Source organism: Carcharodon carcharias, chromosome 34, assembly GCF_017639515.1.
Source record: "Carcharodon carcharias isolate sCarCar2 chromosome 34, sCarCar2.pri, whole genome shotgun sequence".
Lineage (NCBI taxonomy): Eukaryota > Metazoa > Chordata > Chondrichthyes > Lamniformes > Lamnidae > Carcharodon > Carcharodon carcharias.
The window spans coordinates 17,363,521-17,387,503 of NC_054500.1; the positions used below are offsets into that span (position 1 = coordinate 17,363,521).

The window sequence follows — 23,983 nt, forward strand, 5'->3', positions numbered from 1 at the left end:
ATGTTGTCAAAGGCTCGTCATCGCAGCACTGGGACATCATCGTAAGTGTTTCTCTGGGAAGTGTCCTCAGCCCCATCACCTTCAGTTGCTGTATTAATGACTTTTTCTTTGTCATAAAGTCAGAAGGGGGTTATTTACAGACAATTCCATAATATTCAGCTCTAACAACAACTCCTAATAATGAGGTAGGGCATGCCAGCCTACCTCAGGACATGGATAATTTGAGAAGTAGCAAGTGCCCTTCTCACCACATAAATGCCAGGTCATAATGATTTCAAACAGGAAAGAACCCAGCCACCTCCCGATGATCTTTAATGGCATCACCATCACTGAGTCCTCCACCATCAACATGCTCGGGGTTACCATTAACTAAATTCTAAGCTAGATCTGGCATATTAACACCATTGTTACAAGAATAGAACAGAGGCTGGTTATTCTGGGATGAATAGTTCACATCCCTAATCCTTCAAACCACATCATTGTTTTTTAAGTTAGCTAGAATAAGAGACAGGGCAGTAAATCTTGATACTAACACAGTCAAGATTTGAGCAGAAGGAGGCGCACGTAGGATGGCAGCTTAGGGCAAACGAGAAAAGATAAGATGTGTACTGATTATTGGTATTGTATTGACAGAAAGAGGAAGAGATGAGCAAAAGGTCTGCTTTTCTTTGAATCCTATCCAGTGGTGGAGAATTGCTGGAAGAGCCTTCTTAAAGCGTGCACATGTATATGTGGCATGTCCACTTGATGCTGACTTCCTTTTAATGTGAGGAACCCTCTCAGGTTTTTTTAATCATATGGATCCAAGCCACTTCAAAATTCAATTCTTCAATAATTCCAGAGGCCAGCTTGAACGAATGGGTCAACCAATTGTCAGCACTGTAACTTCCATCCCGGTTCTTGAAAACCAATTTGAGAGGCATGTTGCTAATTTATAGAAACCATTAAACATTGGCTGGCTACTTTACAATGCTTAAATGTTTATTAGGAATGTTCTATTTGAGTAGATTCAGCACAATCTCCTGCTGTTAGTTTATATTAAACCATCTCAATAGAACAATTTTATTCCTGTTTATCTAAAGAAAACCCATTAGACATGGTTTGAAGATATTAGTGGTTAGATGTTTCCCACTTGCGATTTATTTATCTACTTTCTTACTGCTTTTCTTCAAAAGCAATGAGGATTTTACTGGGCCATAAAGACCAAAAAAATTCCAGGTTTGATCCCTGGTCTGTGCTGTTATGGTTAATCTCGTCCTGTGGGTGTTGCTTCATTTCATCCTGGCACTCCTGGGTGAGGAATGGAAGCGTCCTTTCCATGCTTGAATGCTCTCCAGTCACATCAGGGACAGATAAGATCAGACTCCGTTGCAATGCACCCCAGGATTGAATAGCCTAATTACACTCTTTGTCTAGATGCTCACAAAGGCACTTGGGCAGAGTATCAGAGGATCATTAGCACCCATGGAATGAGACGCCAGAATGTGTTGGCAGCTGCTGGATGGGGGTAAAAGAATGAACAGGTATGACAGGATAGTGAGACATGGGTTCTATTGCCCCTACTCTGTTGAGTTACCAACGTAGCAGCCCTGCTGTGAGACTGGTACAGCTGAGCGCTGGTAGAGACCTGGAGAAAAATTTGCAGCCCCATGTGTAGCACGGACAAATTGGAGGGGAACATACTTTGCAAAATGCGCAAGGGATGCAAGGAGTGCTTCACTTGTCACATTGGTACTCCCTCTAAGAGGTTGCTACAAAGTTTCCCCATGCTACTAATTCAGTCAGAAAGATGATACCACAGCCAGTTTATCAGTTTACTCTTCTCTCTTCAGATCCGTTTCATCCTTATTCAAAACCGTGCTGGGAAAACCCGCTTGGCTAAGTGGTATATGCAGTTTGACGATGATGAAAAGCAGAAGCTCATTGAGGAGGTTCATGCTGTGGTGACAGTCCGTGATGCCAAACACACCAACTTTGTGGAGGTACGGTATGGCTGCAGAATTCTTGAGACTGCCTCGGTCAAGTATATGGTTCTCCGTCGGTAACTGTGAAGTTGATGCTTTGCTTGTGTACATTCTTTCACTCCCCCTCAACACTTTGAAGCCCTGCATTATCAAACACATGCACATTGGTACTTAAATTACCTGCATCCTACAACTGCCGTTAATACATCTGAACTAAAAAAAGGATAAATCAGCTTAAAGGTCTTTCTGCTGATCTCTGGCAGGGACTATTGTTGGAAAACACATGAGTATTGGATAATTAGGTTCCTTTGTGATGCCTCTCACAATTGAATAGCTTACTGATATCCAAATTTTATGCTCACACATTAAGTATGGCCACTTGGTCCAGTGATTATTTTTTCCTACCTTCCCTCTAGTGGTTACTCCCTATGAAATAGTACCCATTGTAATTAAGTGCCTTGGGAGGGGCAATCAGAGAAGAAAATGCAATATAAAGGGATGCACTGCGTAGTTGAGTTGGGGATGCAGGGATGGTGGGGGCAGTTGATTGCTTTATTTCCAACGAGCCAAGTTATAAGAACATAAGAAATAGGAACAGGAGTAGACCATCCGGCCCCTTGAGCCTGCTCCGCCATTCAATAAGATCATGGCTGATCATCTTGTGTTTCGATTCCCACGTTCCCATCTAATCCCAATAACCTTTGATTCCCTTGCCTAACAAGAATCTATCTACCTCTACCTTAAAAATATTCAATGACCCCGCCTCCAGCACTTTTTGAGGCAGAGAGTTCCAAAGTCACACAACCCTCTGAGGGAAAAAATTTCTTCTCATCTCTTAAAATTAGGGGTCACCCCTTGAGGACAGTATTGCTAACGGGGCCTGATGCAATTGTGAGCAATCTGTGGAGAATATTTTTACCTCCTTTCCTGTTTGAGATTCAGCTTTCAACTGGATAAGACCAGGGACTCGGGGGATGCTGTTATAAAATTAGGGGTCACCCCTTTAGGACAAACAGTGCCCCCTAGTCCCTGGTTTGGGCTATCCAGTTGAAAGCTGAATCCCAAACAGGAAAGGAGGTAAAAATATTCTCCACAGATTGCTCACAATTGCATCAGGCCCTGTTAGCAATACTTTAAAAACATTGTGCATTTCTATAGTGCCTTTCACAATCTCTGGACATTCCAAAGCTCTTTACAGCTGGTGAACAAATTTGGAGGTGTAGTTATTGTTGGAGTGTTGAAAATGTGATAGCTTGGTATGAAGGCTAATCTACCCAACATGTTGCCATTAAACAATGCATCATGACTTAAAGATGTGGTAAAATAAGAGAAATATTAATTCATACAGATCATCACATTGGCATTTGGGTAATCAGTATATCTAGAGCAAAGTGCAAACTCTGAATGTTTTTGCTGGAGGAATGATTGAGGCTCTTAGCCACACGGTTTGTGATTTGTGTAGGTTTTATCCAAAAGAAATTGAGTTATACATAAGGTATGGCTCACCAGAGTCAGTCCAGCATTGTTCATTTATTAGTGACACTTTGAAGTGCTACCTATGAAGACTACGTTTGTGCAGATGTTACTGTTTGAAGGGTGTTTCTTCTGTTAGCTCAGTCAGATGTTTGCCCCCACTTTAAATGAGAAACTATCAGCCTTGACTGATTGAGAATCCTTAAATAAGAAGCTGAAGTTAAAGCTCCCTCAAGTCGTGCATGTTGAAGCACACTGAAGGTCGCTGTTCAATATCTAAAATCTCTTCCCTGGAGGGGAAGTAATGCTCTTAATGCTGATTGTTGGCTTCAGCTTTGAACAGTCCAGTTTTTTTCATTTTGCTCCACTCCTCTCCTGCAGGCGTCATCCTTAGGCAGCTTATCCCATTAGTTATTCTTTGCGTCTAAGGGGATTATTGACGGGATATTCGATCGAAGTGGGCAGCTGAGTCTGGCTCACCCAATGTCCAGCAGGGTGGGGTGGTGGTGGTGCTGGTGCAATGTGACTTATAGCAATCTGGAGCAAGATGCCCAGATCTGCAGGCTCTCAAACCAATTGTAACACTGCCCCTCCCCACCTCCACCCCAGCTAGATCCACCAATTTATCATAAACTGAGGGTTAAAACTTTTGGTGTTGTTCTCTGGAGTTACTTTGTACCAAGCAATGAGCTGACCAACTGAAGGGGAAAAGAAACTCACTGCTCAATTGGCAAATGGTACTGAACATTTAACCAGAAAAAAAAATCACTGATTCATGCCCTGATATGTAATGAGTTAATTCATCTCCACCGGGTCAACAGTTGGAGTGCTCCAATTAAAATTCAGGTTTTTATTTTGGGATTCTCAAAGCTGATGCCTTTGACACATTCTATTTATAATAGAAATAGGTGTCCAAACACCGCATCTAAATCTGATTGTTTGTCATTAAAAGCGGATACTAACATCTGGCAGAGTCAACAGAAGAATTATCTCTCAGATGGTAACATCTGCACATGTAGCCTTGGTAGATGTTTCATGGTAGTGACACTCATGTATTAACAATGCTGGTATGACTCTGGTGAGACATACCTAATATGTAACTTGACTGCCTTTGAGTCATTAGTTTCACACACTGCTCCAATTAGTCCTGTGCTGTGTTGCTGTTAGTTCACTGTTTTGTTCGCTCCTTAGGCGATATGAGAGTTGTATTAATCCTCTGAGTACTGACATTTTTTTATAAGCTCATACAGCATGACTTGTAGTGAACTCAGCACAGCACCAGTGGAGCAGTGGGACTTGAGTTCTTTTTGAAAAATACTTCTCTCTTCTCCCCTCTTCAGAAGGCACTGATTTATGCTGAGGCACCAAGAGCTCACAGATACCAGGCCCACGGGGCTATTCCTCAGTGATAGACAGTATACCCGTCACAGACTAGAAATAAATAGCCTTTCTATTCTATGGAGCTGAATGCCACCCATGTGTTATATTTACCCACCAAACCAAGATTGTCCAAGCATTTTGTCTTCAGGAGCCTCCATGATTGAATACCATGGAGCCTCTGATTCTGAACTCAAATTTTAAACCATGTTCCCATTAACTTGCATGAATCTCAAATTGCTGATAATAACAGAATTCAGTTTTCTGATTTAGGATGTGTCTATCAAAGATATAACATTGCTAACAGCAGCCTTACATAAACCTCCAGTATAGTGATTTATAGACAGGTTTGTCTTATTGTCACTCACAGCTACTGCCACTGCCTTCAACCCTTGACCTGGGTGGGTTTTTTTCTTTTTCTGTCCTTTTCCACATGCATGATCATTTAGCCAATCAACACAGAGCTTTGACAGACTCCATATCTGTCATTAACATATGACTGAGCGAAGAGAATAGAGTGAGGAACGGAGCGTGGTTAATGCCAAGGCAGGGACTTGGCGCTGACTGACTGTTAATGAGTCGTGAAAGAAATATTAATGCTATTTAGACCCCAGAAACTGATTCAGCAAAAAGAAATGCTCCAGATGGGAAGGAATGCCAGGGATGGTGGACGTGACCTGGTTTGTCTGTCACCTATTGTAATCTGTTATACAAGGATCAGAAGTAAGAAAGCTCAGCTGCTCCCATGGCTCAGTGGAAAAATGCACCATCTGGTACAATACTGAGCCATGCAGACTCCTGAAGTCAATTCCCTGTCTGGCTGATCTTACCCAGGCTGGGAGCTGAGAGACCTCAGTTCGCCTCTGTATCTCTCGGCTGGAGAGGAGAGAAAAAAAAAATCAACTGAGATTCTCTCCTGATTGGTGCTGAAAAGTGAATGCACTTATGAAGGACAGGATCCAGCATCAGCCGTGATGCTTTCCATAACCTGTTCTGCTGACATGCTTCAAGACTGACCAGCTTGAGTCACCATTTTCAGCCAGAGAGAAGAGCAGGCATAAAGCTTCTGGTACCTGCTGCTTTTTCTCCCTTCTCCTCTGCAGTACACTTCACCTCTCCTACACACCTTCACGAGACACTAACAGAAGAGTAAGTTGCAGGGATAAGTTTGATGCAAACAGCTGTACTCCCCTGCAGTATTGCGTCCATACTCTGCCACACTATACTGCCCGCCACTTATACATTTATATCGCTTTAAATTTTTTACTGACTCTACATTTAATCGTTTCTTGTGCTCTGTAAAGGGAAGAGACATTGAAACAGCATTACTGCATGTGCTGGCTGGCTTCTAAAAAAATTAAGCTTGTGTTCGCATTTTAAAACAAAAAAATAAAAAGTTACATTTATCAAGCAACTTTTGTGACCTAAGTGCTTTAATTATCCTAGAAGTGTAGTCAGATTTGTAATCCAGGATAGGTAAATAGGGGAGAAAAATATTGATGTGTCTAAATTTTCAGCAATAGGACATCAGAAGAAATCCCCCTTCTCTTCTCTGAGTGCTGTCATGGGATCTTTCACATCCACCTGACAGGCTAGACAGAGTCTCAATTTAACATTTTGTCTGAAAGTTGGCACCGCCAACAATGTAGCACTTGCTCAGTACTGCACTGAACTGCTAGACTAGATTATGTGTCCAAGCCTCTGGTGTAACACTGGAGCTCTTGACCTTTTAGCTTGGATGTAAGAGCACTCCCATTGATCCAAGGCGGATGGCTATGGTTCCATAGAAGCCAAATGCCTTCCAGTGCAACTTGCCTAAATGAGCATTCTTGTATAAGATGGTAAAGTGGGTGTCAGCAGGCTAATCAACTGTAAAGGTGGCACGGCTGGGATGAGCTCTGGGGAATGCATCAGGATCACATCTAACCCAAACCTCATATATAGGTGAAGTAAATTGGGAAATGTAGTTTGGGTGTACTGGGTGTGAGGTGACTGTTGTGGAATAAGTGACCAGGATAAGTTCAGCTGGAGTCTAGGACCAATATTGAATAGTGGAGCTGCAGGATCATGAGCAAATTGGGAGAGGAAATGGGGGACAATGGAGGTGGAAGGATGAAGTGGCATGGAGCAGCAAAGTGGAAGGAAATAGTCATGGCTGGGGTGTGGATAAGGCCGAATGAGGAGGTGAGTGAATTATACAGGCAGTAGAAAAAAGGATGAACTCTGTCTACTGGGTTTTTTTTTGGTCTTAAAAGTCCTTCAGGCAGCAGAACCTGCAATCCCTAACTAGTCTGGTCCACATGTGACCCTATGTGGTTGACTTATTGCCATGAGGATTTGAACTCTCAACCTCTGGATTGCTAGTCCAGTAGCATTGCTACTATGCTACTGGGATATTGTTATCATAAATTTGATTTAAGATTAAAAATGACTAAAAAAAAAAGTAGGAACTAACAGGGATAGACATGCACAAGACCGTGAATATATTAAGCTTTAAGGTATTTACTGCCAATAGAGCTGCTTCACCAGCGATCAAGATTGTTTCACAAGTTCTTCCGTTCCCTTTGCAGTTTCGAAACTTCAAGATAATTTATCGGCGTTATGCTGGCCTCTACTTCTGTATTTGTGTGGATGTCAATGATAATAATCTGGTCTACCTGGAAGCTATCCACAATTTTGTGGAGGTAAGAGGCAACTGTGGCTGGAACACATTGATGTAACCTCCATGTTTTTAATTTTGACTCTAAACCATTTTTGGCAATCTTTACAAGGCCTTCAGTGTCAAGTTATTTGTGTGGTTCACTCACTGAAAGGTTACCAATCTTAAAGGAAAAGAATACTGTGGGCGTTGAGCTATCAAGAACAGGAATATCACTGGAGCGAACCTATTAATTAGCTGATGTGAGCTGGAGCACCATTTGGAGCCCTACCCCTGGACCTAGTGAAAGCAGATGGAGGAGGGAGAGCCAGGTTTCCTGTCCCTGGTTGCCTACTTTGAAGTGTGCGCCAGTGTATGTTGGGCAATAAAAGTATTCAGGTGAATTTTGATGCCTTCCACCTGCCTGTCTAGGTTCACCATTCAGTTTATTAAATGAAGAATGGACATTTGGATAAGGTGCCGAGGCAGGAAATCTGTGCAAACTGAGTTTGTGTAGGCACGTTCTAGTCTCCTAAGAAGGTTGTCATTGCTTGCTTCCTCCCTTTTCAGTAGAGATATTTAAAGGTGATTGTGTTGTCCTTCCAGTAATGGCAAGGGATGTCACCAGGGTTGAGCTTTAGACAGAAGTCTGCAGGACATCAGTTGTGTAAATGAATCATTGTTAAGTGCCCCTCCCACCCGCCCCCCCCCCCCCCCCCCCCCCCCGAGTGTTTTAATCTGAGGAGCAAAATCGTTTTTTATCTTAAAAAGCTCCACCCCTCCCCCAAAGTTGCTGACTCCTGCTTGAGTTGTTTTTTCACACAAGCATCCATTCTTTGTTAAAAACAAAAAAACTGCGGATGCTGGAAATCCAAAACAAAAACAGAATTACCTGGAAAAGCTCAGCAGGTCTGGCAGCATCGGTGGAGAGGAAAAGAGTTCTGTTGAAGGGTCATGAGGACTCGAAACGTCAACTCTTTTCCTCTCCGCCAATGCTGCCAGACCTGCTGAGTTTTTCCAGGTAAGTCTGTATCCATTCTTTGTGTTATGTTCTGGGTGTCGGTAGACAATTCAACCACAAGAATATCATGGGTAATCCTGATCCTGTTTTCACCTGATATTCATGAAATTTCCAGTGCGGTTCAGTTGGCTAACAATTGGGAACAGGAACCCTGTCGTTTCTCTCCTTCCTAGCCCAGGGAGGGTCAATTGTATTAGCTCAGCCAGTAACCTGGTTGAGAGCAGCAGTACAGACCCTGATAACTGAAACTGGGATCTCCTGTGCTGCATTAATCGATGGTGGGTGAGGCCTTTATCCATTATGTCTAATGGGATAACTCTTTCAAAGAGCTGGCACATGCACGATGGGCCAAATGGCCTATTTCTGTGCTGCTTCATTCTGTCATTCTAAGCCCTTGACTTAGTTAAAAGCAGGAACTGACTAAAGGGGTTACTTTGCTATTTGGGATTCAGTCCTTTAGAGAACCCATCCTAAGTGTCAGTTTGTGAAAATGGTATTGAAAAGTTTATTTTATCTCTTTGTTATCTGTTTATAAGCAAAACTGACTTGGATCATGCTCCACTATTTACAAATCTGTGAGGGGAGCAAATCTTTGGCACAGTGTCTATATACGTCACAAATTTCTAATTTATTCAGTGGGATTAAGTGTACTCAGTGCTAAGAGTGCCAAAAATTTTTTGAATATTATGAAAGCCATTTGTGAAACATTGCAACTTGATATAAGTCTGTACCTGCAATCTCTGGATTTCTTAAGTGTTGGGGTCCAGAAACCTGTGCTTTGAAATCTAGTTGAGGTGTAAGTTCTGAAAATGTTCGTACCAAGTGTTGATATTTCTCGTATATGCTCATCAATTTGCTGTAGTGTTGAAACCTCATAATTAGAGGACAGAGGATAGTTGCTTCACGATGCACGGGTGTAATTCGATCTCCATTTAAAGGTCATATATTTTGGTTATTATTAAGTCCTGTATGCCCACATGAAACTGTCAATGTAGAATTACAAATGGGGGTGTAGAGTACAAGAGCAAGGAAGTTGTGATGAATCTGTATAGAACACTGCTTTGGCCCCATCTAGAGTATTATGTCCATTCTAACAAGGATGTGAAGGCTTTAGAGAGGGTGCGAATAAGATTCAGGAGAATGGTTCTAGGGATGAGGTATTTTAATTACATGGATTGGTTGGAGAAGCTGGGGCTGTTCTCCTCAGAGAAGATTGAGATGAGATGGTTTTCAAAATCATGAAGTGCCTGGACAGAGTAGTTCGGGAAAAACTGTGGGCAGAAGGGCCGAGAATCAGAGGACACCGATTTAAGATGATTATAAAGATGGCTTAAAACAGAAGGAACAGCATGAGGAAAGTTTTTTTTTAACGCAGCGAGTCATTAGGATTTGGAATGCGCTGCCTGAGAGTAGTGGAAGCAGATTTAATTGTGGCTTTCAAAAGAGAATTAAATAATTATCTGAAGAGAAATGATTTGCAGGGCTGGGGGGGGGGAAGGCAAAGGAATAGGATTAGGTGAGTTGCTCCCACAGAGAGCTGGCACAAAGACAACGGGTCGAATGGCCTTCTGTGCTGTAATCATTCTGATTCTGTGATAATGAGTCCCTCCTGCCAGCTGTGACAGTGTAGCACCTCCACTGGCAGAACAATTACAGCTTGGCAATTTAACATAGACGGTTTCCATTTTAAATGGTAGACATAGGGGCAAAATCTCGTCAGAAAATGTATGCAGATGTAAATTCCTTATTTTAGATATTGAGAAACCCAGGTGAAATCTCAAGGCTTATGGTTGACAAGTGATTAAAAGATGAATTAAGTTCATTACTAATACATAATGCTGGCAATACTTAGCAGGTCAGGTAGCCTCTGTGGACAGAGAGAGACAGAGAGACAATGTTCCATGTCGATGACCTTTCATCAGAACTAAATTCCTAAATTCATGATTTATTTCAATAGTGGTTAAACGATACCCGGCTTGGAGTTTAAAAACTTATAGACGATAGGCGGAAAGGAAGACTGGGGAAAGTAAAGCTTGTGTTAAGAATAAGTGGCAGTGTGACAGGTCCTGATTTCATGTTGGAAGGCAGAGGCGTACAATAGGCAAGAGTATTTAAAGTGTAGGAGGAATGGAAGAAAACCATACAGAGGAGCAAACACTAAGCAGTATCCATAAAACATTGAAGAGAGGCTGGGGATGAGAGAAGGGTTGGCCGTTCAGCAGCTATTAGTTGAATGATAGATGGAAACATGAAAGGTTCTCTGAGAACCTCCCAGTTATTAGATTGGTCTTCAGACCCAGGACTTCAAATGTTGAGTGTTAATGATATTGGCCGAACCGTTCCACCAAAATGTGAGGTACAGTAATATGCCGGAACTATTTCTGCTCTTGATAGGAAAATAAAACACCATAGAATGACACAACCTTTTCAGTGCCTGTACTTCCTGGTCCTGATCTATCAGTCTTTTTGTTAACAGAGTAACCACTGTTTGTTTCCTTGTTTCCTTATCTGGTATAAAATTGAACTGCCCCAGCTCAAGCAGGACCTCATGTTTATAAAAGAAGGTATGAATAAAGATTGATTAACAACGCTTTGCATGTTGTCTCCTTCTTATTGTGCAGGTTTTGAATGAATATTTCCATAATGTCTGTGAATTAGATCTTGTCTTCAACTTCTACAAGGTAAGTTATTGTGCTGCTTTGTTCCTTCCCAACCCCCGTTTTAGTGTTTTCCCCTACTACCAATCCACTTTGAAGCTCACTGCTCAGAGTGAGAAAGAGGTCAGAGATGACTTGGCCTCTAATATTTTAATTTCCCCCTCTGTGTGGGGTAAGTGCTTGGGTTTGTCCATCGTGTCCCAGGGTTGAAATCAGCAACTCGGATCAGAGCAAGTGTGGCTCACTTAAGCATTCGATGTGGGTGTCGCTGGCAAGACCAGCGTTTATTGCCCATCTCTAATTGCCCATCTCTAATTGCCCTTGAGAAGGTGGTGATGAGCTGCCTCCTTGAATACAACTGATTGGATTGTTAGACCATTTCAGAGGCCTGTTAAGAGTCAACCATATTGCAGTGGGTCCAGGGCCACATAGGCCAGACTGGGTAAGGGCAACAAATTTCCTTCCCCATCAGTGAACTGGGTGAGTTTTTATGACAAACTAGTAGTCTCATGGTTACAATTACTGATAACTAGCTTTTTGTTTCAAATTTATTTAATAAATTGAATTTAAATTCCTCAGCCCGAACTGAATTTGCGTCTTTGGATTAGTCCAGGCCTTTGGATTGCTAGCCCAGTAATATAACCACTATGCTACCGTACACCACGACATAGCAAAATTGGGAAATGTTCACAACAATGACAGAAAAGACTCATCAAAAATTATGGCAACATGTTATGAGATTTGTGTGCAGTAAATGCATGTCCTTCATGAGATTTTTAATAGATAAATATAGCTCAGCTATATAAACTGCTTGACCTGTTTGTTGTCACGCTTCTGTTAAATATATGTTGGATGTATGTTGTGATTTCTTGATACTAATAACAGATAGGAAAAGCCCCATTTAACCAACTGTCTTTAATGTTGTGCCAATGTGTTTCTTGCTTGGTATCCTAGTTCATCCCCTCAAATTATTCTCATTACTACCAGGCATGTCTGTAACTACCAAAGTTTCATGCCAGTGTCAGACAATGTCAGAAAATATTTCTTCCAAATCTAACTCCATTTTGGAAGCACATATCTATAATTAATATACAGCTTAATTTTTGTAAGCAAATTTCATTCACCTACCTATATCCTTTCTTGAATTCTCCCATGTAACACTGAATCTTGAATGGAGCTAGATAGATGAGCAACATAATTGTATCCCAAAGGGTTCAATTTTTCACTTGCTGTAACTATGTCACAATCTTAACATTTATCACTTATGCAACCCTTGTAAATGCTGTCCCGCCCTTTACTTGAGCAAGGTTCAACACTATCCAGTCATCGAATTTTCATTATACCTGTTATGGACAGGAGGGAGGTTAATTTAAACAGTACTAATTTCTCCTCTGACCACCTGTCCGTAAACACAAAGGTTTGATTTGTTTCCCTCTTTATAAGTGATGATGTATTTCCAAATCCCTCAGCTTTGGTGCATCCAATTTTCTATTTATAATCCCACAGCAAACTCTAGATAGGAGAACTCAAAGGGTTAGTTTATCTACACACAATCAAAACGCAAAAGAAGGTTCGCAACATGCCCCTCGTATTCAGATAGTAAAGAGAGGGATAGAGAAAAGAAAGATTTACAGTACAGAGACCACAGAGAAAATAAATATTGTTTCGTATGGGTTCCAGACTTCAAAATCAAAGCCCAATGGGGTATTCCTTCACTGAGGTTGGTGGGCTAAAAACCAATGCTGGATAGTTCATTTTTCCATTGGTGTTGACTTCACACATTGAGGTAAGCATGCAGAGATGAATCGGTCTTGTAGGCAATGGGACTTCCAGCAGAAGCAGGGTAGATGAGGCCATGTGTCCAACCTGGGCCAGAGCTCTTTCAGTATGGCCTGCTAGTCAGATGTTAAATAACAGACTGAGACTAGTCAGTTCAGCAAGGCAATATTGTTCCACAAGCCAGAGGCCCATGTCACATGACTCCTACCTCTCCACCATCTTTGACAAAGGATATGTATCCATCACCTGGATTCCAACGACTGGTAAATGACTCAGCCATTAGGAATCAAAAGGAAAGTTACGGAGCCTTTGTCTTAGAAGACCACCCATCTCCTTCTGGCCAACCTGGGTTATTAAATGCAGATTTCCTTTGTATAGTTCTCTTTGAAGTTGGGCTGTATAGATCACAGGTGATCGTTGGTGGCTCCTAAGAGATAACAAGGTGTAAGTATTTCATAAAACTGCCAAGTGGTTGGTTTTGTTCAGGGGTCACAGATAGACAGTTTCAGCCATTTTAAAGGTCTTTGTTCAGTTTTTAAAATTTTACAAATAGTGATGAGCATATCTACACATATTTTATAAAAAAAATATACAGTATGAGGTCTTAGTCCCTCACATAACAGGTTAATATTGATTGGTTGGGAGATAAAGGGAACATTATCGGAAAAATGAGCTCTCTTGCCTATATTTGGTCACTATTTCTGCCTTGCCTCATATTATTGTTAGTTGAGAATGAAGAACTAAATTGTCCAGAGCTTTAAAGTAAAAAAAATTGTAGAAAATTGCTGCCTTCAATGCATAGGTGTCTCACCTAGTCTCTCAAGGGCTTTTAGGGATCAGTAATAAATGTTGGCCTTGCCAACGATGCTCACGTCCCAAGAACGAATAAAAAAAAAACTTGCTGTGATATTAGATCACCCAGAGATCCCAGGTTAGTTGATCTAATCTTAGTTAGCTGATGACAGGGCAGAAGTGGGAATACAACAGTAAGTTTGTTTCATCGTATCTAGGCACTGAGAAGAAAATTGACCAGGATACATAAAGAACGTACACAGAAGAGCAGATATTTCCACTTGCGGCCAAGGCCAGAATGAGGAGCCATAAATATAAGCTAGTCACTCAAATCCAATAGTGAAGCTTTCTCCCAGGCAGTCGTTAGTATGTGAAACGCGCTACCACATTCTGTAGTTGAGAAAAGATGTATTCAAGGGGAAGCTAGATAAGCACAAGAAGAAAGGAATAAAAGCATGTGTTGATGGGTTTAGATGACGAGGGATGAGAGGAGGCTTGTGGAGAGCATAAACTACATGGATATGTTGGAGAAAATGGCCGTCTGTGTTGTAAATACTTTGATCCAGAAATGAATTCAAAGTGCTGAAAATACACAGCAAGTAAGTAACTTTCTAGGGAATAGATTGTCTGATAGACACACAATAACACTATGAATTCTTCTTAAGTTTCCTTTGAATTCTGCTGAAGAGCCTTGTGTGAACCTGTTAAGTAGAATGTACCATTTCTGTGCTGCAAATACTTTTCTATACTGTATAAATATGCCTTTTCTTCACCCAGTGACTCAGTATGCTAGCGATGTGAATACTTCTGGATTTCTATGTAATGACACACCTTCTGTCTCTTTTTTATGCTTGCAGGTGTACACAGTGGTGGATGAGATGTTCCTAGCAGGAGAGATCAGGGAGACAAGCCAGACCAAGGTGCTAAAGCAGCTCCTCATGCTACAATCCTTGGAGTAAAAACTTTGGTCCCAAATCGAAAGGATGTTTAAACAGCAGCACTCTCCTCTCGTATTCCATTGGTGCAAGTGTGTGTGGTGTTTGTATGTGTTTGTGTGTGTATGAGTGTGTGTATGAGAGAGGAGAGAGGAAGACAGGAAACAGTGAATGTTAACCCAATTACTACAGGAGAATGACCATTTAATCTGTCAAAATCCACTGAAATATCCTGTAATGCTTCAGCATCTCTGTCATGAGTTAATCTGATTGTATGGGGACCACTATGCCTCTGGTTATCTGGCTGTTGATTAATCAGTATCCATATAAAGCCCTGGATTTTGTTGACTGCACTGTCAAATTAGCCCCAGCACTAGGCAAATACTTACTTTGGAGTGAGCCAATTTGATTTTGGTTAAAGAGCGAGCGCATTTACAGTTACACTGCAAAATTACTAAAGTAATCTGAACACAAGATTGAGCTTTCAGCAGTGGAACGCCAGTGTTGTCACTAGAAGATCAAATAAAAGAAACAGTGGGCCTGTGAAATTTTCACTGGGTCCATTGACACAATCGTACATTTTGCTGTTCCTGCAGAGAGCCAGGTACATCAGAAATATTGGTGGTGGGACCAAACTTGAGACAGGTATCACACAAGAAACACATTTAAAGTATTTTGTTTTGTGCATCCCTTAGGTGTAGTGTATGGGTGCCAGTGTAGTGGTTAAGACCACTAGTGACAACACTACAAGGCCAGTGTGCTTTTGCCTTTTTGCCAATTGCGCTGCCTTCAGTTTAGTTTTCAAGAAGCCAAGTTATTTGGCCCCAGCATCATTGTTAGTTTGGGATGGTGCCCATCTAAATTTATTACCAAATACTCTGGGAGTATTGTCTTAATTAGGCCTGTTGGAGCTAAGTAAGTGGAACCCTATTCCACGTGTATTCTGCATTTCGCAATGCTCCTTGCTCCCAGGGACCAAAATGTAATAGTTGGTTTATACTAATTGGGAGGGAACTATCTGGAGTTTCTGATTCAGAACTTTTTGAGGATAAGCGATTTCACAGACGCACCTAGATGCCATTTTCTTCAACAGGTAAGCATAATGAAAGCTGTCAAGAAAATCACCAGTCAAATAGCCAGAATTCAGTATCCCGTATTCATAGTTTACAGAGAACAGTATTTTCTTTACAATTTTTTAATCATTTTTTTCGAGTAGAAAATGGACTTTGTGATAATTAAAGCTTGTAATTAAACTGCCTTCAGGAATGTGGAGAAAATATTGTAGAAACATTTTACTTTATTCCATTGACCAGGTCTCTGAACAATAGCGGCACAGCTGCCTGCAGCCTTGTTCCACATAATTGTTAATTAGCAGCAGAACTTCTAGATTTATAAATGTGTAGAGCTTGGAAAGCTATTGAAATTATATGATTTAAAGAATAAATGTGAATGTTGACTGAACACCAGGGCTTGCTAGTCACTGTTCACTTTGTATTGTTGCAGGGCTGTAGGTCTGTGATTGGCACAGACCTGTATTTGGGATAAAGCAAAATGCTTTCCATACAGTGTTTTTAAAAAAAAAAAATATTTGCCTAGTCCTCTTTTTTTTGTGGGTGTTTGAATGAAGTACATGTGTATGGAAAATCTTGGTTTCACTTAGTACGAAAACATGTTTGTAATTGTCGCTAGATTTGCGCTGCTGTGCTGAGACAGCAACGTGTCACAATAAATGCTAGAAATGATCGTTCTGCATTTGCAAAAACAATTAGGCAGATATGCAACGGCTTGGGACACACACATCGAGCTCTCCCTGTCCGCTGAGACTCCAGCACGTACTCTAGGCTGTCACTCCCGATGCAATTCAACAACAACAATTTGTATTTATATAGCATCCTTACCATAATAAAACAACCAAAGGTGCTTCACTGGAGCACTGTTCAACAAAACTTGACACCAAGCTACACGAGATATTAAGGCAGATGATCAAAAGGCTGGTCAAAGGTAGATTTTGAAGTGGTTTCTTAAAGAGGGATACAGTGGCAGGCAGGTTTAGGGAGGGAATTCGACTTATGGAGCTGAAGGCACAGCCACCAATCGGGGATACTCGAGAATTAGATGAGCGCGGTTATCTGTGTTCTGAGACTGGAAGAGGTTACAGAGATAGAGGGGGGGGCGGTGTGAGGCCATGGAGGGATTTGTAATCAAAGGTGAGAATTTTAAAGTAAAGGTGTTGCTTAACCAGGATCTTAGGAAACTGTCCTGTTGGAGCTGTTGTCTTTCAGATAAGACGTTAAACTGAAGCCTTGTCTTCCATCCATTGGATGTAAAAGATTGGAGATAACGGATCAAAATAAATTCATGTTTATTTTTCTTGTTTAGTCCAAATATTCAAAGAAGAGCAAGAGAGCTCTCTGTGGTCAATATTTATCCCTTAACCAATATCATGAAAGTAAATTACCTAGTCATTATTGCATTGCTGTTTGTGGGCTGCCATGTTTCTTAAATTACCAGAGTGACTACACTTCAAAAGTACTTAATTGGCTGTAAAGTCCTTTGGGATATCCTGAGATCATGAAAGGTGCTATTTAAATACACCTCTCATTTGTCCTTCCTCCCTTTTCACATGCCCCCTTCCCCTCCAGTCTGTTAGTGAGCCATACAGACCATGAAGGCCCCAAGTTCAGTTCCCACTCTAGCGCTGACTTAACAAATCTCAACGGTTGGTTGTGGGGGGGTGGGTTACAGTCAGCCTTGAGTGCCCCTGATCGGACAAGGTTCCCACTAATTATAGATTTTCAGTGACTATTGGAAAATGATGCCTATGTGGAGATTGGATGAGGACAGATTTGCTCAGCTGCAGTGCAGAAGAACCTGCCAACGTCCAGAGTAAGCCTGGGTACCAGGAAAGCAAAACCAAACAACCTCCCAACATTGGCCTTTTTTTGCACTTGACATCTGCTGCTAATCTGAAGATCGATTGGAGGAGACAGTTCCAAGGGCTGGTGTGGCAATCCAAGCCTCTCCAGATCTCCACTTTCACCAGAACAAGGTAGATCAGGCAATTTAAACTGGGTGGTGCCACTGCCCGTGTAAAGCACAGAGCAATCACTTGTTCAAGGTATCACAAATACAGCCTTATATACTGGGAATATGCTGGCAGAGTCCTAGTGAGACAACACCCGGAGTATTGTCTGAAGCTTTGGTGTCCTTACCTAAGGAAAGATATGCTTCCCATAGAGGCTATGGAGGATTAGTCATTGAGTATGTTCAAGACTGAGATCGATAAGTTCCTACATATTAAAAACATTAAGAGAAACAGGGGGAAAATTGTGTTGAAGTACAAGATCAGCCATGATCTCATTGAATGGTGGAGCAGGCTTGAAAGGCTGAATGGCCTACTCCTGCTCCTATGTTCTTAACTTGATTTTCCTTTTGATACTGACTTTATAAGGTAAAGCTGGAAGCATTTTGCATGAAGGAAGAACCCACAAGCACTATGAACATTAGTTTAAGGGAAGAATACTGTGAGTATTCCCCCACCCGCTCCAATCTTTGAATGAAAGCTAAGCAGGAAGACAGGCCCACAGTTTGTATTCCATCCAAGAACAAGCACTTCTGGCAGTACATAATTCAATTCTGCACCAAAGTTTCCCCTCAGTTATGTGTTCATGTTCAGCTAGGACGTAAACTTTCTACCAGAGGCGATAATGTTCCTTCTGAGCCAAGTTGGTGTTTTTTTTAATTCATTCTTGGAACATGGGCAAATCCCATCCTTAGCTGCCCTTGAGAAGGTGATGGTGAACAGCTTTCTTAAACCACTATAGTCCGTGCGGTGATGGTACTCCCCCAATTCTGTTAGGGAATTCTAGGATTTTGATCCAGGGACAATGAAGGAACAGACCGATATATCTCCAAGTCGGGAGGCAATGATGTTCCCATGCACATGTTGCCCTTGTCATTTTAGGGGATGGAGGTGTTAAGTTGGGATATGCTGCTTAAGCTTCGCTTTAAATGTTTTATACAATGGTGCAAGATTCTCTGAAAACATATAAGTAAATCAGATCCAGCCTATCAATTTGAGCAAGCTGGAAACTTTGGTATTGCTAAGCTGAGAAAAGACCAAGGTTTGCCTAGTTCACCTTCCACCACCCTGATAGTTGCATGACATAATGCTAGTGGAATGGTTGACTAATCATAGCAACCACTTAATTAGTCTATGATAGATCCAGACAATACATGAGGAAATCCCCAATGGTGGACAGCTTTAGGATCAGAGGGCCAAAGTCACCTCTTTCTTCCCAAATTGCTACACTTGCCACATTTCATGCCTCAAATTACTCAGATATTGTTACTGCAATGTATTTTACCATTCAAACCACACCCCTGTCACCGCCCCTCACCACCATCCCATTTTTCAAATCTACCAGCTCTTGTTGGGTTATTGAGACAATCCAATCAGCTGCCTCTGCCGATTCCGACTTACCCACCTGGCTAAACCTCCTTGGCCCTCTCCCTTCCCTAGCCCTGAACTTGCATCTTTGTCTCGTTTCTCGCTTGATTTCCCTCATGCTCTCTGAGCCCATTTTGTCCATGAGACCCATCTCCTGTTCCCTCGATCCTATTCCTATACTAAACTGCTGATAATTTCCCCTCCTGCACACCCTTCCCACCACCCACCACAATAAGCCAATATTGTAAATGGTTCTCTCCCTTCAGGTGTTGTCCCTCTCTGCTTTAAATCTGCTGTTCACCCCCAGGTCTTCTAAAAACCAAACCTTAATCCCCACCGTCCTTGCAAACTACCATCCCATCTCCAAACTCCCTTTCTCTCCAAAGTCCTTGAACATGCTGTCAACTCCCAAATCTGTTCCCAGCTTTCCCGGAACTTCATATTTGAACCCCTCCGATTAAGTCTCCGCCCGTCACAGTCCCGAAACAGATCTTCACAAATTACAGTCTAAGTGACAATGACAAAGATAAACTTTCCCCCCTCATCCTTCCCGACTTGCTTGCAGCCTTTGACACAGTTGACCACACCATTCTCCTCCGACAACTCTCCGCTGTTGTCCAGGTGGACTGTTCTCACGTGGTTTCATTCTTATCTATCTAATTGTAGCTAGAGAATCACTTGCAATGGCTTCCCTTCCTGCTCCTGCACTGTTACCTCTAGGGTCCCCCATGGGTCTATCCTTGGCCTCCTATTTCTCATCTACATGCTGCCCCTTGGCAACATCATCCGAAGACACAGTGTTAGTTTTCACACATAGACTAATGACACCTAGCTCTACCTCACCAGCACCTCTCTCAACTCCTCCACTGTTGCTGCATTACCAGACAGCTTATCCAATAACCAGTACTGGCAGTTGCTTTGTAGTACAGAACTTGAATCTTGTTGAAAAAAGAGACGTTACTGAGGCTTTTTGTCTTGCATTCATCCGGACAATCATAAGAACACCAAATTTCAAACAATCACAACAACTTATACTACTGGAGAAAGGGGTGCTAATTGGTTGGTACCTCGACTCTTGTTGAGGTATTGCCAAAGAGAAAGCAACTGGGAACTATAGGTTCCCTATGCTTCCAGTTAATTCAAAAAAAGGTGCAAGGCTTGAATATACTCCTTTAGTTTGCAGAGAACAGGTCCCTGTATATGAATGTATGTCACTTCGAGCAAGCATAAATGAGCCACATTATGAGCTCAATTGGTTGTCAGTGTAGCTGTTAGCGGACTTGGGGTTGTTCAGAAATTGCTGCCCAATTGCAGAATCACATCTAACAACAGATGTTTTGTTTTGAGTTCAACAAGTATGGGTTGGTTGAGTACGGTCTGTATTCTTCCTATTACATACAGCTGGAGGAACATGCTGTGTGATTCGATCAACAATTTTCGAGATGTACAGCCTATGTACCTGGCATCGCACTGGCACTGAAATTCATACACAACATGTGTGGTAGGCAGAACGTCTTTCTGGACTGACGGCAGCATCCTGTTCCTGGCAAATACCACTCATGTAACAACTGCATAGTAGCAGTGTGAAAGGCCTTGCTTAAGCTGTTGTTCAAATTTTTTAGATACTTTGCTTTTTCAGGGTAATTTGAGGTAGACCTGGAACTTTTCAGGCCCATTTGCAAGCTCGTGTGATACACAGCAAACAATGACCTGATCAGGATAGCCAACGTCCAGAGGATAGCTTTGATGCGCTCTATTTTTGCATTGAACTTGCAAAGTGGGCAAATGACTAGAGCCCTATTTACAACATTGCTGACAAGGCTAATCTTACAATGTGTGGAGCCATAGGACTATTGGCTGGGCCCCAAGCTCTGGAATTCCCTCCCAACCCCATTTTCCTCCTCTAAGCTGCTCCTTAAGACCTACCTCTGACCAAGCTTTTAATCCTCTGGCCTGATATCTCCTAATGTGGCTTGGTCTCATACTTTATTTTATAACGCTCCTGTGAATTAGGCAACTTGAGACATTTCATTACGCAAAAGGCCCCTATATTGTTGTTATGAACCATTTAATACTTCAACCAAGTGGTCACTCTTCAGATCTGAGCAGGTGTTCAACCTTAGAGAGAGGCAGAACCAAGCTTGACACTTACAAATGCACTTTCCAGAGCAGGGAGGTTAATGTATATTGATCAGGTGTGGGAATCTAATAGCTTGACAAGATAAAACAATAAGGCTGCGCTAAGCAGGAAGGCCCCAGAGTTGACATGGGCAGTAGATGAGGATGTGATCAAGCTGAACTGTGAAGATGCCAGCAGCCGAAGTGCCAGCCAGTGCTCACTATCTGGGCCCACACTGGCAGGAGAGCCTGGGCTGCTGGTTCTTGCTGAACTTGACCTGAAGAGCAGTCAGACCCCTTCACTGTGGGGTGAAGTGTTGGAGGAACCTAGAAACAAAAACCATGACTTATAAAAGTGGGGTTGAAATGAATTATGCTGCTGAAAAATCCTACAGGTTCACAGGTCACTGGCACATCTATTGTCCCCAGTACACTCATTTGCAACTTTCAGACTGTAACAAAGGTGCACAGATAGGGAGGAGGGGAATTTTTAGATTTATTTTTGGCAGAATTCAGCCTTTTCTTCTCTGAAAATTCTCCCATCCACCTTCCCCCCCACCCTCCTAGCGATGCATTTTCCAATGTCATTAATATCAGTGATAGTGTTGGTAGCTTCTCAGCAAGAGGCACGATGCTGCAATCAGTTATCACCATGGAAACCAGGTCCCATAACTGCAAAGCAGCTGCTGCAATTGCACACTGCTTCACTTGAGCAGTAAGCGTCGGTGTCTTTGGTTGTGGAGTGAGCTTGGAGGAGGTATTTGACCCCAGTGGTGTTAGGGGAGCTCAGCTCCCTGGCAAGTGTTAAATCCAACCAACACCACTGTCCACCTTGGCCGAATGCATCCTAGCTCTGTCGTGTGTCACAGTTACCTTTCGATACAGGATCATGTGTTCAAGTCCCACTCCATTGAGACTTGAACACATAATTGAGAATGACACTCAGTGCAGCGCTGAGGAACCCTGCAGTATCAGAGGTGCTGTCTTTCAGATGATGCAATTGGAGGCCCTGTCTGCTTGTTAAAGTGGCAATGAAAATCATAAGGCACTATTTGCAAAAGAGCATTTAATCCCTCAACCAACACAAATCATTTACCTTGTCTGGGTCACTGTTTGTGTAGAATAGTGACGACAATTCAAAAGTAGTTCATTGGCAGTAAACTGTTTCAGGTGTCAGTTGTGACTTATTAGTGACACCCTCTCTACCAGAAGGTTGTGAGTTCAAGTCCCACTCAAGATACTTAAGTACATAATCTAGGCCAATGTTCCCGCGCAGTACCGAAGGGGTGCTGCCCCGTTGGAGGATCTGTCTTTTAGACAAGGCCTTAAACGGGTAAACATTTAATTAACACTTGGACAATACTGGTGAACGTAAAATATCCCATGGCACTGTTCAAAGTAGAGCAGGTGAGTTCTCCCCAGCATCCTGACCAACATTTATCTCTTAACCAACACCACTGACAAAACAGATCATCTAGTCATTGCTACGTTGCTGTGTGTGGGATCTTGCTGTGTGCAAATTGGCTGCCACGCTTCCTACATTACAACACTTTAAAAGCCTCATTGGCTGTAAGCTTCGGCACATCCTGAGGTCGTGAAAGACGCCTCACAGGTGTAACCGGTTTCAAGTCTTCACTGTCTGTCAAAAAATACACAGTTTAGACATTTGTTTCCCTGCATTGTTTATATTCCATGTGTTCATTATATAAACTGGTAAACAAATGTGTACAAGAATCCATTGTTTGTATTGTGTTAAAGGCAGCACTTTTTTGATAGCTCAAAGGTGAAACGCACAGAGCAGAAATATCCTGAGTTCCATCTTTGATCACCGCTTTAAGTCCACAAAGATGAAACTCTCTACAGTGGCTGCCTGATCATTCAATCAATCATAGAACTGTTACAGCACAGAAGATGGCCATTTGGCCTGTCATGTCCATCATGCTGGCTCTCTGCAAGAGCAACTGACCTAGTCCCACTCAGCCATTCCACTACCCTCCGCCCACCCCCACCTTTTATCCGTAGGGTTGCCAACCTTCCAGAATTGGCCTGGACTCTCCAGGAATTGATAGAGGGACCAAAGGTACGGTAGCTAAATTTGCTAATGGCGCAAAGATAGGTAGGAAAGTAAGTTGTGAAGAGGATATAAGGAGGCTACAAAGGGATATGGACAGATTAAGTAAATGGGCAAAGATCTGGCAAATGTGGGAAGATGTGAAGTTGTCCATTTTGGCAGGAAGAATAAAAAAAGCATATTATCAAAATGGTGAGAGGTTGCAGAGCTGAGATGCAGAGGGATCTGGGTGTCCGAGTGTACGAATTGTAAAACATTAGCATGCAGGTGCAGCAAGTAATTAGGAAAGCAAATAGAATATTTGTTTATTGTGAGGGGAATTGAATACAAGAATAGAGAGGCACATTTCAGCTATACAGGGCATTTGTGAGACCATATATGAAGGACTGAGTATAATATTGGCCCCCCTAAATGCTGCTCTGAAGTCGGGATAGGATTAAAATTCATTCCCAAAATCGGGACACCACAATCAAATCACGACGGCAGGACCCTTGATGGTTAGCACCGTAACTAGAGACCTCTGACTGTTGTTCTTGAGTGCTTTATCGAGACTTTGCTACTGTGCCTGGTTAGGGCAGGGAAAGCCTCTGAGACCTCTGCTGGAAAGAATGAGGACTGCAGGCGAGGACTCAACTGGAACACCCTGATCTGCCAACACTCACTGTGCTCATGCATGCAGCTTAGATGTGGCAACAGAGCATCACAGCC

At 42.2% G+C, this 23,983-nt stretch overlaps 1 protein-coding gene across 5 annotated transcripts in view; it reads left to right on the forward strand.

The window, feature by feature from the left end:
• ap2s1 (adaptor related protein complex 2 subunit sigma 1) overlaps positions 1-16,379 on the forward strand; it is a 30,093-nt gene extending 13,714 nt beyond the window's left edge. For 3 of the 5 annotated variants that reach the window (XM_041179186.1, XM_041179188.1, XM_041179187.1), the window contains 4 exons: positions 1,833-1,982; positions 7,385-7,498; positions 11,095-11,154; positions 14,559-16,379. In XM_041179186.1, the coding sequence (XP_041035120.1) occupies positions 1,833-1,982; positions 7,385-7,498; positions 11,095-11,154; positions 14,559-14,660 (426 nt within the window). In that variant the 3' untranslated portion in view covers positions 14,661-16,379. The remainder of the gene's footprint in view (positions 1-1,832; positions 1,983-7,384; positions 7,499-11,094; positions 11,155-14,558) is intronic. The other 2 variants (XM_041179189.1, XM_041179190.1) reach the window with 2 other exon arrangements.
• Positions 16,380-23,983: the final 7,604 nt, after the last annotated feature.